Here is a 15,123-nt window from a genome sequence, read left to right on the forward strand (position 1 = left end):
TTCAAGTGAAACTCCCATCAAAGGAATTGATGCCAAAGGTTTCTGCAGATATACAATAATCAGATTTCAAGAAAGTCGCAGAGATTCCCATGGCTAGTAGCTATATTCCTTGTTTAAAGCTCTGGTCTACGATCTGAGAAAGGTTTGAAAAAAGCATCCCCCCCACACACACACCCCTCCCCTCTGTGCTCCTTAACCCCTCCCCTCCGAGCTCGTATCGCTCTCCCCTCGGAGCCCCACGACACACCCCCTCCCGCAACAAGCTTTTTTTTTCTCTTCAACGAACTTTATACCTCCCGCAACAAGCACCAAGAGCAACAAGCCGGCCGGCAGAAACCAAATACAGCCCAGCTTTGAATGCGGAGTAACGATGTCGGATTCACAGATAAAGTTATTACAATGCACGTTGAAACTCACGCAAATCTTGTAAGTCATTACAATGTCCACAGCTAAGCTCCACAGCCAAGCTAGCGTAACGTCATTAGCATGTTACAGCTACGTTACCTTACAGCTACGTAATAAGTTACAACAGCTAAGTTAGCCACTTCTAAAAGTTATTGAGGGCCAAGAGACTAACAGATGCTGCCGTCAGCTTTCATCACAACGATCGCTTCCACATTGTGGCTGAAAAACAAACCCGTGTGAGTTTCGGAGCAACTGTGTGTGTCCCAGCTGCTGTCTGAGTAGCACCAGACCGCAGCTAGGACACACACAGCTGCTCCGAGACACAAACGTGTCCGTAAACCGTAATCTCTTGACTATGACAGATAAGACACACAAATACACACATCGTAACGCGTTTATGATAATCCATCATATTGATTTAGCAAAGGCTTCGTTGAAAACAAACGGACAAGACCGGGAGGAGGGTTAGCAAAACAGCTGAGCAGTGACCGGGCGAGAGGTTGTTATGGAGAAATAAATCCGGACAAATAAGATAAAAATCCGGAAATAAATCCGAAACCCCTCCGCTTCGCCTTGGGGTTTCATCCATCCCTTCATTCATCTTACTTGCTGCTTCATTTAGCTGCCACGAGCAAATAAATAGGCTGATTTGGTGTAAACATGTTAGCAGTGTTAGCTTGTTGTTAGCTTACAATGCTAGCATAGAGGCTAACGTCTCCGTCGAACAAGTAAACAAGTGTTGACAACACTGCAGGGACAGACACCGTCTAATAACACAGAAACAAACTAACGGCAGCTTTCACAGTCATCAGCAGCATCGGCATGAAACTTATCTGTGTCACAACATCCACAATAGAGACGAAGGTTACCTGCTCAACAGAAACGCCGCTGTATCAGCATCGGGTCCATATCTTCACGGACCTTTCGCCACCGTTCAAACGATGACCCGATGTTTATTCGGTTTGAGCCCTCTTTGTTTCACATCTCCGGTTTGTGTCTTTTCAGTGACACTTTCTTTCTTTGACTCTTTGTCGGTGGGGCAAGCAGAGGCAGCTGAACTGCTCAGGGCAAAACAAACCTCTTGTCCGCTTGTAGTTTCAAATGCGGAAGTGGGTCGGGACCAGACGTGAGCAGGAGCAGGAGAGTGAGCGAGGATTGGATCGGAAAATTGATCCAATAGGAGCCATCCGGGCCGGATGGTTCCTATTGGTCAATTTCTTTTCAGTTTTACAGACACTAGAGAGAATGGATTTTTTTGGTTCCTTTTACTCTCCACATTGTGTAGGTGGTACTATTGGGTCATAACCACCATCTAAATGATGTTATTAATAATAACAAATCTTTCAAATCGTAGACCATAGCTTTAAGTCATGTGACATAAAAATGGGTTCCTTCCTCAAGCGATCCTTTTATAGACCTGATTGACCTGAAGATTCATCTTTTGTTTAGTCACCAAAATCCAAGACAATGTTTTTGCGTAATCTTCGTAGACAAGACCGGAGTGATCACAGGAGCTCTCCGCCTGTAGTGGTCAAACGGGACCGCTCTCCTGTAAGCAGGGAAGCCCAGCCACCAGTCCGCTCCGGATCCAACACGAGCAGCAGGAGCTTCTCCCCCGACAGGGACAAAGGCCACACCCACCAGCAGGCCCAGAAAAAGCGTAAGTAATAAGACTTACAGCTAAAGGTTAAAGATTTGAAAAAGCCTCAGGTACAACCTCACATTGGGATCAGCTGAAAGGAATCACTAGATTATTTTAAGGAAGTGTTTTTGTTTTTGGGGTCCAGACAAGCTTTTTGTTGTACATTTCTCCACACCTACCAATCAATATCAATAATGAAACACAATAACGCACTGCCTGGCTGTTTAATAGTGTGTAATATACTGTATATGCCATGCTCTTAAAGGTCCAGTATGTAGGATTTAGGGGTACCTTTTTACAGAAATACAATATAATATTCATAAATATGTCTTCATTAGTGTATAATCACCTGAAACTGAGTCCTCCATGCTGCACCGCCATGTTTCTACAACAAAACATTCATGTATTTTGAGGTCACCATAGGGTAGTGTGAGACCAGGGTATTCAGTTAGTTGCAATCTGCAACCTCACCACTAGATGCTACTAAATCGTACGCACTGGACCTTTAACCTTGTACCTGAGAGCCCAGGACTCCAATCCCTATAATGATTAGTGGTCAGCAAATATACAATTTAACCTGAATTCACATATTCGCCCATATTGAACTGTTCACTGTCGTGTTCATATTAAAGCAGTTAAATCTTAGCTACACAAGCAATCGTTACATCATCTTTATCCGGTGGTTCTTTTTTAATTTTAGGCAGGCAGACTGTAAGTAGATATATTTTAAAACAGGCTGACAGAAGCGGAGAAAAGATCAAACTGTTGCAAAGAACTAGCAGTAATGGACCAAACTGTCTGACCTGCTGCCTGAAGGGATTGTATGACGGCCAATAACACACCACTCTGCTCTGAGCTACCTGACACTGATTGTGATTGGCCACAGCATGCAAAAACCTGAAGAAGCATAAATAATGAGAGTGCTAGAGTGGAGTTGTGAAGTCACCCGTATCTGATTCAGTGTTTGCAGTTCTTAAACCCTCTGTAATAACAACAATAGAGGTAATCTTCCCATTTCACAGAGTCATATGTGTAATTATGATGTAATTATAATGTCTAAAGTTATTAAGCCATTCCAGGTGAAGCATCTGTTTTCAGAGGTGGTGTGTAATGTGAAGGGTCAGGGTGTGCTGAAACACGCTAAGATGTTAATTGCACTAACACCACACACACTTTAAGAGGCTGGGAAAAGGATACCCTCGGTTTATTGGGGTGGTTTGGTTTTTGATTCAGAACCTGACCTTTTCTTCAGTGAGAAAGTAGTTCACGCTCTGGCTTAACGATGTCTTCAAAATCACTCTGGGTCTGTCATTTTACATGTTTCTTTTGTGAATTTTACAGGTTTTAGAACTTTAATTAGCAATCCCGGGCTAATTAAATTTATGGATTCACATTTGACATAATCTTGTTGTAAAGTGATCTGACGTAAGCAAAATTATTAGTCTGAGGCAAAGCAGTGTGGACAATAATTCCTCCAGTGCTTTGATTTCTGAGATGCTCAAACATATTAATGTTTTGAAAGCTTAGCTCCGTGCTGTACCACCCTTTGAAGATGCAATAAAACTGTGAGAGAACAGTTGAACCTCCCACCTCCACTCCCATCTGGGATAATAATTAGAACAGCACAGCAAAGTACACTAAAATAGGATTTTGCTGATTTGTTATACTAGGCTTTGTCAGGCACACAGAAGCTGTGGACAATGTCATTTTACAGATCTTAGTCAATGGTGACTATTATTGGCTAGAAACACAGGGGCGGCTGCCGCGTGGGGCCACTACCTGCCACATCAAACGTCATGTCATATTACCTAGTTTGTTTTAAGCGTACCCTGGCCTTGTATGTCTGCATGGTCCAAACTAGAATATCTGAGTATTCAGCCATTTTGGGACCCTGAAGAAAAGCACCAACTGGGGACTCGATAGTCCTGCTGAGGGACTAAAATTAAGATGGAGCTTTTACCTTGTCTGACTCTAATCACTATGGGGGATTCCTTCAGTAAAAACAAACAACTTGGCCATATTTGTTATTTTCTAGACTCGTTGGAGCCAGCGGAGGACAATATTTCAATTTAGGCACAGCTGAACTCCTCGACTTATTGTGTGGGAGGATCCAACAAGGGAGTACTTAAAGAAAACAGTGATTTGTACTCTTCAGCTGCAGCATAACAACTTTGCTTCACGATTGTTCACAATAATAAGTGAGTGATTGTTTAATGTCACATAGTAGAAAGTAATTGCCCTGCAGGGTATTTTTTGTTAATGTTATTTTATGTCATTTTGCAGTTATGAGACAACACAGTGGAGACAGCTCAGGAACATGTGTTTAGAGAGAGGGGGGGATAAAATACAACACAGGTCCCCATCGGGATGCTGCAGTTAACGTGGCATGCATCCCAGAACACTGACCCACCAGGATGCTCCCCCCAGAGCAAAATTAAATAAAAGAATGTGTTGCCCTCATTTTTTCCCTTATTATATGCCATAGTTATTGGAGGAAGTGCTTGTTTCCTCACTTTTCTGTCTGTTTCCATCTGTCGTGATACTTTCTCCACAGATAAGTCCAGTGTGCCCACGAGCCACACTCCCAGCAGCTCGGTGGAGGGCTCTCCTCACAGTTCAGGATCTTCAAAGGTAAAACCAGCTTTTGAGGGCAATCTCAAAAAAGTACTTGCACTGTTGCACAAAATGTAACATATAATCTCAGTTAGTGTCAGATGTGCACAGGTGTTCCAGAATGTTGCACCAAACGTGCACCAATGTACTGCAATTACACAAAATCATTGTCTTCACATGTCCTAAGCATAGACACACATTGTGTTTGTTGCATACGGTTTTTCTTCTGGACTTCTCCACTCCTCTTTCTTGTAATATTGATGAAGCATGTCCAACCTAGCTAATCCGTGAACCGGTAATCAGTTAAAGTCTTAACGGCTATTAATGATTCATCTTTAACATCCCTATCATGAATAAAAAATGTTTCTGCAGCAATTATTAAAATAATATTGCAATATATTTAGGCTATATGCCAATATATGATATCAAAGCTTAATTCTAGACCAAATACCTTTATTGATATTGCAGCAATATTGTCGGGATAATTATTGGTATTTTCGCAAAAAAGTAACACAGTGAGATTTTTGATGATGATGAAATATAGATATAGATAGATAGATATACATATAGAGAGTAAATACGTCAAAAACAGGCAAAACCTGTACTGGTACTGTAAAATAACATAAACAAAAAAGACTATTTGATTCATTGACATTTTTGTTGTGTTTCCTTTAAGTGTAAGTATAACTGTCTGATCTATTTGTGTCATTGGTCGTTTGATCTTTGTCTGCAAGGATCCTTTAATCAGTGAGAGGTACTGTACACGGTACCTCATTCCTGTTTACTGCTGACATGCGGCACACATAATGACACATGTACAAAAACAAGAACTCAACAACCATAAGGAAGCAGAGTTGTCTCTATTCGAAACACTTTGAAATCAGAACCAGCTTCTAAACCTGGTGACCTCAGCTCTAACCCCTTAACCTTTGGCCTGCCAGGAAAAAACTCCTGCATCTGTAGCGGAGACGGAGGAGGTGGTGGCTGCCAGCATGGAGCCAAAGCGGACATCAGAGGAAGACTTCAAGGCTCGCCGGTTGGAGGCCATTAAAGCTAAGGCTCTGGAAATCGAGAAGGTAGTAAGAGTTGCTCCACGAATGACCTGACTTCTGTGATTTCTCTTAACTCTATTTTACGTATACCATAACATGTTTTGTCTGAATCTTTGTCCATTTGGTATCACTAGGTTTCTAATATACTGTAAAAAGCTTCACCTTAACCAGGCACCAGCTATTACTGAGCTCTAAAATCTTATTTTCCTAAAACAAATAGAGAAATCTGCCCCTTAGGTAAGATTCTTTTCCCGGTTTCCGTCACAAACGTTTAGCTTTTGGCTTAGCATTTATCTGTCTAGCTACAGGTACGACAGACATATGCGACTTGTCTCACCTTATTGGAATTCTTTAATCATGATATTTATTTCTTCTTCTTGTATACTAACATGAAGCTGGCCCATGATTGACTCAGACAAACCACACCTGATGAACTTTAATGTGCTGAGGTCAGGGAGCTGTTCCCTGCTGTATATAATACACACATACTGAAGCGCTTTGATTATTTGGTTAAATACAAAATATATTTTTTACACTGCAGCTGTGACATTGTAACCCAAAAAATGGAGCTTCCTAATAGCTTCATCTTTATTGTGTGGTTGCACCCGTTACATGTGTGGGCTTTACCCAGATCTCAAGATGGGTCATGTATCCAGACAGCTCTTTTAAACTGACTTTATAATTTGGCTGAGAGTCGAGGGGTTGATGTAAAAGGTGTATAAATGTGCCTTGGCGTGCCATACGTAATATTTAAGAAACATTTCTGGGTGGAGAGAAGGAGGATAAGTCAGCAGAAAAGTCCTTAGCACCCGAGGTTGTGACGCCTCTTGTGGCCTGCTATTTGGAGTTGCGCTTTTTTCTTGGCCCTTCATCGCTCTGCACTACAGTGCCACTTATCTGTTCCCGTTAAAGCAGGGCAGGAATTGCCCTGCAGGATGCAGGCGGCCCACACACAGTGTGTTACGTCTCTTGGCATTAGCACACACATGCTTACCCTGCCATTTCCAACTGCTTCTACAGACGTGGTGAGAGGTAGAACCTTCCACTGTGTCTTTACTGTAACATCTTTCCCAGGCTCAGTGAAACTACCGCTGAGCCATCGCTGCTGTTGATCGCCATGAACAGATCAAGTAGTGGGCAAAGTAGTTTGAAAGACCAGCTCCACTCCACAGCAGTGGATCCATCCATTCATCCCTTCTTCTGCCTTTCCTGAACGAGCTATTTTTCTCAACAGCACTGCTGTTTGTTCAACCCTGTTAGCACGCGGTCAGATTAGTCCGAAATGGATTTGTCACACCAGCATAGCTCATTGTTTTTTCGGCAAAGAGCTTGCTGTAATGCATATTTTCTGTGGGTGTGTCAGGGTTTTGAATGAAATTAGAAACCTCAAACAAATTGATTGACACAGTAAACATCACTTCCCGTCATGAGATGTTTCAAAATATTAAGTCATTTCTTTACAGGCTCAATAAACGACATGCAGTTGTTTTGTAAACCTTCTTCACACTACCTCATTCTCCTTGAACAGGTGACAGATGGAGCAATTTATCATTCTTGGGACTAACCAAAGAACAAATCTGAGCATGTAAAATGGCAGAACAACAACAACAACATAGGAGCTCAGAATATATTCATTCAAAACTTTGCTAAGTGCCTGGGAGTGATTTTCAGAGTCCATTCATCATCTCAATCAGCAGAAATGAAACATATCCATTTCAACTATTAGCCCCTCCATCGAGAGGTCCGGTTTGCAGCTTGAGTGATTAAAATGGCTCTTTTAATATCCCCTAATGTGTACCAGCCCTCAAGTCATTACCCTACTTCCCTTATTATGCAGGACCCCTGCCTGCATCAGTGCTCATTTGAACAGAGCCACGCTAAACGTCCATGTGAGTACCTTATGTATAATCTCCCAACCCCCACATGGTATCCCAGTGCACACTCCTGTCAGTATGTTCACAATTTGGACCTCCACAAACATCCGATTTGGGCAGAAGCCCACTTTTTTAATGCTCCTCCTTAAGGCCCCTGGTGTTGCTGTTTCTCTTGGGGCTCCAGCCCGTCCTGTGTGGCCCCTTAGTATCAGGCTTAAAGATCAGCTCATGGCTCCTACTCCAGGGAGGGAACTTAGGCAGCACCTCCCTGAACCTTTTCTCAGAACTCATAGAGCACGCTCAGGTCAGAATCACCCTTCCTGTTTGTTCAAGTAACATTGGAGCAGTTTTTGACAAAAATAGCTGGCTGTTTAAAGTCCCCCAGCAATTGTTCAGTACTTTGATAAACATGGAGTGATGCTCTTCATCTCATACACATTTATATGCATAGTCATGAGCATGTAAGCGGATGATGGCTTCTAAGCTCCAGTCACATCAAGGGAAACTGCTTAATTTGAGTTCAGAGTTCATTTTAAGTCCACCTTTTCCGACCCTTTCCTCGTCCCATTTTCAAGCTTTCAAGTGTGTAAAACTGTGTTTCTGGGATATAATGAAGTGAAAATGTAATCACCGTCAACAAAGGCCGTAGCTTGGGAAAAGCTTAGGACGGTTTTGTTTGAAAGATGGCAAACATAATCAACCCAAAGCGATTAGAGGGGTACTGGTTTGTGGGACATAAACCACATGTTTGTCTCATTTAGCCCGTGTTTCCTCTCACATCTTCAAACCTGGAACCAATTTTTTTACTCTGCTTAATGATGCTTACTTAGTAAAAAAGTATAAAAAAGGAAAAATCTGCACTTAAGCAATAGCAGTGTGGAGATTCAACTGAAAACTAGGTTGTGTAATGTTAAATTAAGATGATATTAAAAAAAAAAAAGTTAAGAGTAGCCCGAGAAAGGAGAGCTCACACAGTATGTCAACACAAGGGAACCTGTGTTGTTGAATGAAGTTGACCCTGAGCTGAGCCGGCCACACGTGTCGTGCGTCTCTCGCTTCCTTGTGGTCGGGGCTGAGGACTATCATTATGTGGGGTGGCCAATTCGCTTGACATGAGCTGCAGACATTAAATCATCAGAGTCCAAACATCTCCCACAGTCTGGGATATTTCTGTTGGAGTTTACGTGACTCACCTTCCTCTGTGTGTGTACAATGCATGTTGTGATACACTGATAATAACCTGCATTGCTATAATATGCATAGTCAAAATAATTATTTTAGCCTACCATAACGGCTGATGTTTTTCCCTGTAACTGGAGCAAACATTGTTCCAAATGTGCTGTGGCACAGAATGTGGGTTAGGGATGCGGGAATGAACAGATAGGTGTGCATCAGCTATCTGAACATGCTCTAGCTAGTTCAGCAGGGAATTATCAGGGGGAGAGAGAAATGAAATTTTAAAAAAAGCCATGGAGGACAACTGAGGTGATCTATTAGCTGGAGACATTGCAGTTTTTGACATCATTGTAATTAGCAGGTAGAGCAGAAAATGAGACCCTTCATTTTCTACCGCTAATCTGTGTGTGTGTGTAATTCTATGATATCACATAATCTTATTTAGCCTACTTGGTCCTTGTCTGACACAACACATTGTGCACCTGGATTTTTTTTTTTTTTTTTTTAACATGGGGCCTTTTTTTTTGCTTGAAAACACAGTGAGTAGTTCCCATGTGGTAAATTGTTTCCATCCTCATTGTTCCAAGCTGAATGCTATATTGTTTTTATTTCTTTGACCTTTACTGTGCGTTCAAGGCACCACCCAGCTGATCTCCCTCCCTGATTCTGATGAAAAGATCTCGATACTGACTGTGGCAGATTTCACAGCTCTTAAATATTATAGACTTGCATTCCAGCATTTGATTTTCTTTCCTTTCTCTCTCAGTGTTGACGGTCAGTAAATCATAACTTACAGACACTTTTCATGCTCAAAACCTCTAAATGCTCATCAAGTACAGTTAAGCCATGTGACAGTGATGTGATGAATTTACCAAAGCGTCGTTATCACCATACAAATTGATGGATACACAAGCATAAGTTAGCCTAGATACACATTATGTAATGCGTATCTAGGCAAAGAAACAGCAGTTGTGGTTTTAAATTTCCCCATAACTGACAGAACCCTGGAATAAGGCCGTTTAACCGGTTAACCTCACATTCTGCTTTAGACTGGACACTGATTTAAGTTGACAGGCAGCATTTTTCTTTTCTAAGTTACGAAGGCTGACAGCTTGTGTTTTATTAAATTTAACCGACAGTTAATGTTTGATGAGATACCATCAACTTATTTTGTTCTAAAACTAATGTCTGCACAGCATTTTTGGAAGCTGCAAAAGTTTTATTAAACTTCAGTAAAATTGGTGCAAAGATTGATTATTTTTCCATCTAGTAAAGTGTTTACGTATAAAATATATGGCTTTGTTGTCTGTAAAAATACATATTTCATGGAGACAATATGTTTAATACGCCCTGTATGACAACATATAGCCTGTTTTTGTCAGTAGACATTTATGTAATCTAGTAATTAGATATGATTTCTTACTTGTAGTGGCCAATAGAGTGATTGTTTTAAACCACAGGGAAGCCTTCTGTCTGCGTCAGTGACTCTAATTTAAGGGGAGAGGTGATCTGGGCTGCATTAACTCAACCCTGTAAGACCCAGATGTCCCAGAATGCTCCTTGACATGCCGTTGTAGTCCTAAACCTCTAGATGGCTTTGGTGCAGGGCCCCACATTTAGCCTTTTCTCTCCAGGTGATAAAGATGTTGTGAGCTTGCACCTGGGACTCTAATAAAGAACTTAACAGCCGTTTTTGGGTCAGCAGTAAAATCTGAGAGGGATGTGAGAGCTTGTTACAATGTGGTGTGAAAGAATGCTACGGCACCGGTAACATACTCTGACACCTCATGTCCCTTTTGTGATGGGTGCACATGCACGTGAATAGGCTTGCACACACACATTCACACACCTGTTTCGTGGAGTGCACCAATTTACAACTAATAGGTTCATTAAGTTCACAGTTTGACGTTGACATAGAGTTGATCTGTAGAATTCAGAGAGTCGTCAGAGGTACCCACTTTATTTGTAAGATCATCTCAAATTGTTGCTCAATGGATTGATAATATAAATAAATTAATAGGTTATACAATTTTAGATTTCATCTGATATACTGTTTATACATATAAATGTTCTATGTGAATAAAATAACGATAACGATAATGAGGTTTGTGTTGGAACTTGACTTGCAAACTTGCAAACAATTCTTAACACAACCTGCTAACTTAGATTTAACAGTGACAGATTTCATACTTACCTTCATACGAACCTGCACAATCTAGCACTATTTCCTCATTTGAATCATAAAAACAAACCATTCATCATCATTTTTGGTCAAAGATTTGTGTTTGAAGAGACTCTCAATACCAGAGACAGCCTGTAAAAGTGGCACAGCAGTACTTAAAGGGTCCATATTTGTTCCAGTTTAAAACTAAAGTGCAGTCACACCAGCAAAATTCGAAACACAGGACTGTGTCACTCCGAAGTTGAGTGACAAGCCGGTGCTTTTGGTTATGATCAGATGAGGACCGCTGCAATTTATTAAATATCTGAATAACCCTTCAATCTATATTGTGTCAAATGATGTGTAAACACTTTACATGCCTCAGTGACAGACCAGTCTATAATGTGTCATGCTCTTTTTTTTCAATTTTGTTTTTTGTTTTTCTCCACTATAAACTTCTTTGTATCATACTGAATATTGACATTACTGACATCATCGTTTTGTTTTGTGCAGCATTACAGGCAGGACTGTGAGACATTTCGCACCGTGGTGAAGATGTTGGTGACCAAGGAGCCCAGTTTGGATAATCTGCTGCAGGCTCCACTGGATGCAAACCTGTCTGAGATCAAACAGCGCTGCCTTGATGACCTTAGGCATTTTGTGAAGGAGCTGGACGAGGTATTGGAAGCCACAGGTCACAAAACACTGAAGTGACAACATGGAGTCTTAAAATCTTTTAAATATGAAGTGTTAGGAGAGGGCCAAGGCCCAGAGTGCATTCTGTCACTGCTGCCAAACAACAAAACAAAAGGGTAACCAAGTTTAAGAGACCGAGAGACTGATGAGCTGAAAAAACATGTTCTAATTATGTCTTTGCTCAAAAACCAGGTACTTCCCACTGCTTACATAAATCATGCATGCGTACAGCACTCTGTATAACTAATGACAAGCTCTGTATTTAGTTTTTAACCATATATGGGCAAAAATGGGCTTCAGCTCCATATCCTTTCCCCTAGAAGGGGAATTCTGGTGTACCTGGTAGTTTTTTTGGTATCACCTCCGTCGAGGTTAGCTGAGCTCATGCTAAATGGTTGAGTAAAGACCACTGATTGGTCAGAAAATCGTCACTTGAAGTGTCACTTACACAACATGGACCAACCATAGTCATCTTGTCGTCTGTATTTCTGTTGTTTCCTAGTCAGTGCAGCAAGCTTGTCCATTTTATTTGATGGAAGAGAGAGTTTATAACTAAGCATCTCATGGCATCGGGTCGGAGAGCCCTATCAGTTGGTTGTGGAAACAAAAACCCTGGTCATGTTGGCATGACTCACTGACACCAGAGGGGAAAAAGAAGAACACCAGGAGAACCAGTATAAAATGTTTTAACTCTACAGTATCTATATTTCTAAGGTAAAATCCGAGTGATTTATATGCAGCAAAATACAGAAAGTAATGTGATCTGCTGCAACAGGCTGCAACAGGCTGCTACCAGAGCGGTGCCATCTTGGAAAAGATAAAGTAACACTGAGAGTGGAGGGAGAACATGGAAGATGGGCTTAGAAAGAGGAAGGCAGTACCCTTCACAGAAACCTTATTAAATAAAAGAAATATCAAGAATTTTATTGCTTTTACTCTATGAAATTTTGCACTAGCTGCTTTATGCCCTTTGGTAAATAAAACTAAGTAGATCATTTGATCTATTGAAAGACGAACACTGTGTCTATTTTGATCTCTTGTATCCTCTCACCCAAAGCTTCTTCAACAAAACTTTGGCAAGACCCCTTGTCTTTACAGTTCTTTAAAATGTCAGAAATGTCTTTGCTCCTCTAGAGAGGGACTAGCGTTAGAGCTGTTAGCACAGATCGAGGGATACCTAGAATTTTGGGTACACCTCTCTCTGGCTCTCTGTCTGATACTGATTACCTCTTGGCGGAGAGAAAGACCTTTTTAAACACACATAATGTTATAATGGAGACCGGTTATCAGGTGGTTAAAGACACTGGAGTGTAGGTATTCATTCTTGCTCACTGTGGTGCACAACTGTGTTGTGTCAATTCTACAACAAACCTTACTACCTTGCAATACGGCAAGGGGGTTGCGTATTTGTCTTAATGATAAAACCTAGGATGAAGGAAAAATACCCAGAAGTCTGCTGTTTACCACTGACCAACATGAAAAACTACCCCTTCCATGCCTCCCATCAGTACCCCCACTAGTCATAGAGAGCCCCCCACAACCTGGACTCACCCTGGAATGCGTATATCAATAGGTAACTGGAAAATCCTCTCTTTGTGTCAAAAAGCCATAGAAAATCTCACGTTGGCAAAGGGAGTATACATCCTGAAAGAAAGGAGACAGCAAGTAGCATGGACACCAAACGTCCGAGGACACTGTCTTGTAGCTCAGTCATAGTAGTAGGCTGCTAGAGATGCCCAGCTAAGGGAACACCCAAAGTAGTACCTGATGGAAAGTCTGTGAGTACAACCTTATGGACCACAGGCAATTTGCTGGTTCAGTAAGGAGATAACAGGTGATGAAACCTGTTACTCCTGTGGAATGGAAAACCATTTGTTCTTGTTGCCCACCTGCCAGAGTGGACTCAAAAGCCTTTTCTCACCAAAATTACAGTTATTGAGAACCATCTCCAGGTCATTTATTTTAAGACAATGAAGACTTTTCTATCAGACATGTTTTGCCTCTTATCTCAAGAATCAGTGAGTTAACTTACAAGATCCTCTGGAACAGTTCTAACCTGGTTTGGATACTATTCAGGACACAAAAATCACTAATGTGCTGTCTTACCCCTAGGCCATCACCCACGGAAGAGATGGGCCCAACCATGGCAGTTCCAACATATCTTCTGCCACCCATGTCCCGATGAAAGAGGATATTACAAAACTTTGTTCAATCACCCCAACCAGCACTGACAGAAAACAAGAAGGAGGAAAGCAACCTGGAAATACAGGGGACTCTGCCCATGTCACAGCCTGGAATCAAGGAGGAGGAAAACAAACTGGAAATATGGAGAACTCCTCCCTTGGCCCAGAAATACATGTACCTGCGAGACAAGAGAACCTGGCCACTCCTGGACCAGAAGACAGCTACTCCGAACCAAAAAAGTTGCTATCTGTGAGCACTCCACCTCCTGCTCAGCAAGGCCCCATAGAGGACTTTACAAAGCGCCTGCAGCTGTACAGCCACAGGGGTGAAAAATTCAGCAATTGTCAGCTCTCAGATCCCATTGCCTGGCCGGAAATTGCCTACGCCAGACCAGGATGGGTACCAGACAGCCTGCCGTATCTCCAGATTGGTGAACGTTACTGGGAACTCAAGGCTGAAAGCACTTTTTACTTTGCTAAAAACCCGGCACATGTAAAAGGTCAGATGAAGGAGAAGGTTGCCTGTGGATTAACCTTTTACAATCATGACGAAGGCCCTTGGTGCGAGGTCCAGTCTGAGAATGGGGCCAGGATCTGTATCCTCGCCGCCCCTCCATCAGCCACACACATCCCACCTATGACTGGGCAGGAACCAGTCAGAACAGAATGCGAAAGTGGGTGTTAGGAGAGGGTCGAGGCCAAGATTGCATTCTGCCAGTGATTCCTACCAGAGTAAACAAAGGGGGAACCAAACTTAAAGGTCCAGTGTGTAGGATCTAGGTGCAGAAATGTAATGTAATATTTATAATTTATAATATTTTAATCCATGTATTATAACCTTCTTTTACGGGGTCTGCCATGTTACACTGCCATGTTTCTACAGTAGCCCATAATGGACAAACCAGACACTGGCTCTTGAGAGGGCCTTTTGGATTTTAATGCAGCCCCCGTATGGGAGTGTGAGATGACGGGTGTACAGTTGGTTGCCTGCAACTTTATCCTGCTTACATAAATCATGCATGTATATTCTGTATCACCAGTGAGGAGCTTTGTATTAAGTTTTCACCATGTATTGGCAAAAACTCCTCCTCAGCTCCATTGTATAAAAGAACACAGGCGAGAGAAAACACCAAAAATAGCTTAGCTTTAATATAGAAGTGGCAAGCATTTTCACTTTTATTCTGTATGGTATTTTGCACACAATGCTTGAGGCCAATTGGTGAATAAATCCACGTAGATCATGTGATCTATCAAAAGACACACACTTTGTCTATTTTGATTTCTCAGTATGATCTTGTCGGTGTGTACTTGAGGTGTGAGT

At 41.8% G+C, this 15,123-nt stretch overlaps 1 protein-coding gene across 3 annotated transcripts in view; it reads left to right on the top strand.

Annotated features, from left to right (window-relative positions):
• The window catches only part of LOC311264110 (periphilin-1), a 29,662-nt gene that overhangs the window by 6,151 nt on the left and 8,388 nt on the right, over positions 1 to 15,123 (top strand). For 2 of the 3 annotated variants that reach the window (XM_084364699.1, XM_084364700.1), the window contains exons 7-11: positions 1,896 to 2,065; positions 4,602 to 4,678; positions 5,602 to 5,736; positions 11,437 to 11,601; positions 13,732 to 15,114. In XM_084364699.1, the coding sequence (XP_084220825.1) occupies positions 1,896 to 2,065; positions 4,602 to 4,678; positions 5,602 to 5,736; positions 11,437 to 11,601; positions 13,732 to 14,487 (1,303 nt within the window). In that variant the 3' untranslated portion in view covers positions 14,488 to 15,114. Of the gene's footprint in view, positions 1 to 1,895; positions 2,066 to 4,601; positions 4,679 to 5,601; positions 5,737 to 11,436; positions 11,602 to 13,731; positions 15,115 to 15,123 lie in introns of those variants that run through there. The other variant, XM_084364701.1, reaches the window with a different exon arrangement.

This window comes from Pagrus pagrus (genome assembly GCF_965226575.1).
Source record: "Pagrus pagrus genome assembly, chromosome: 10".
NCBI lineage: Eukaryota > Metazoa > Chordata > Actinopteri > Spariformes > Sparidae > Pagrus > Pagrus pagrus.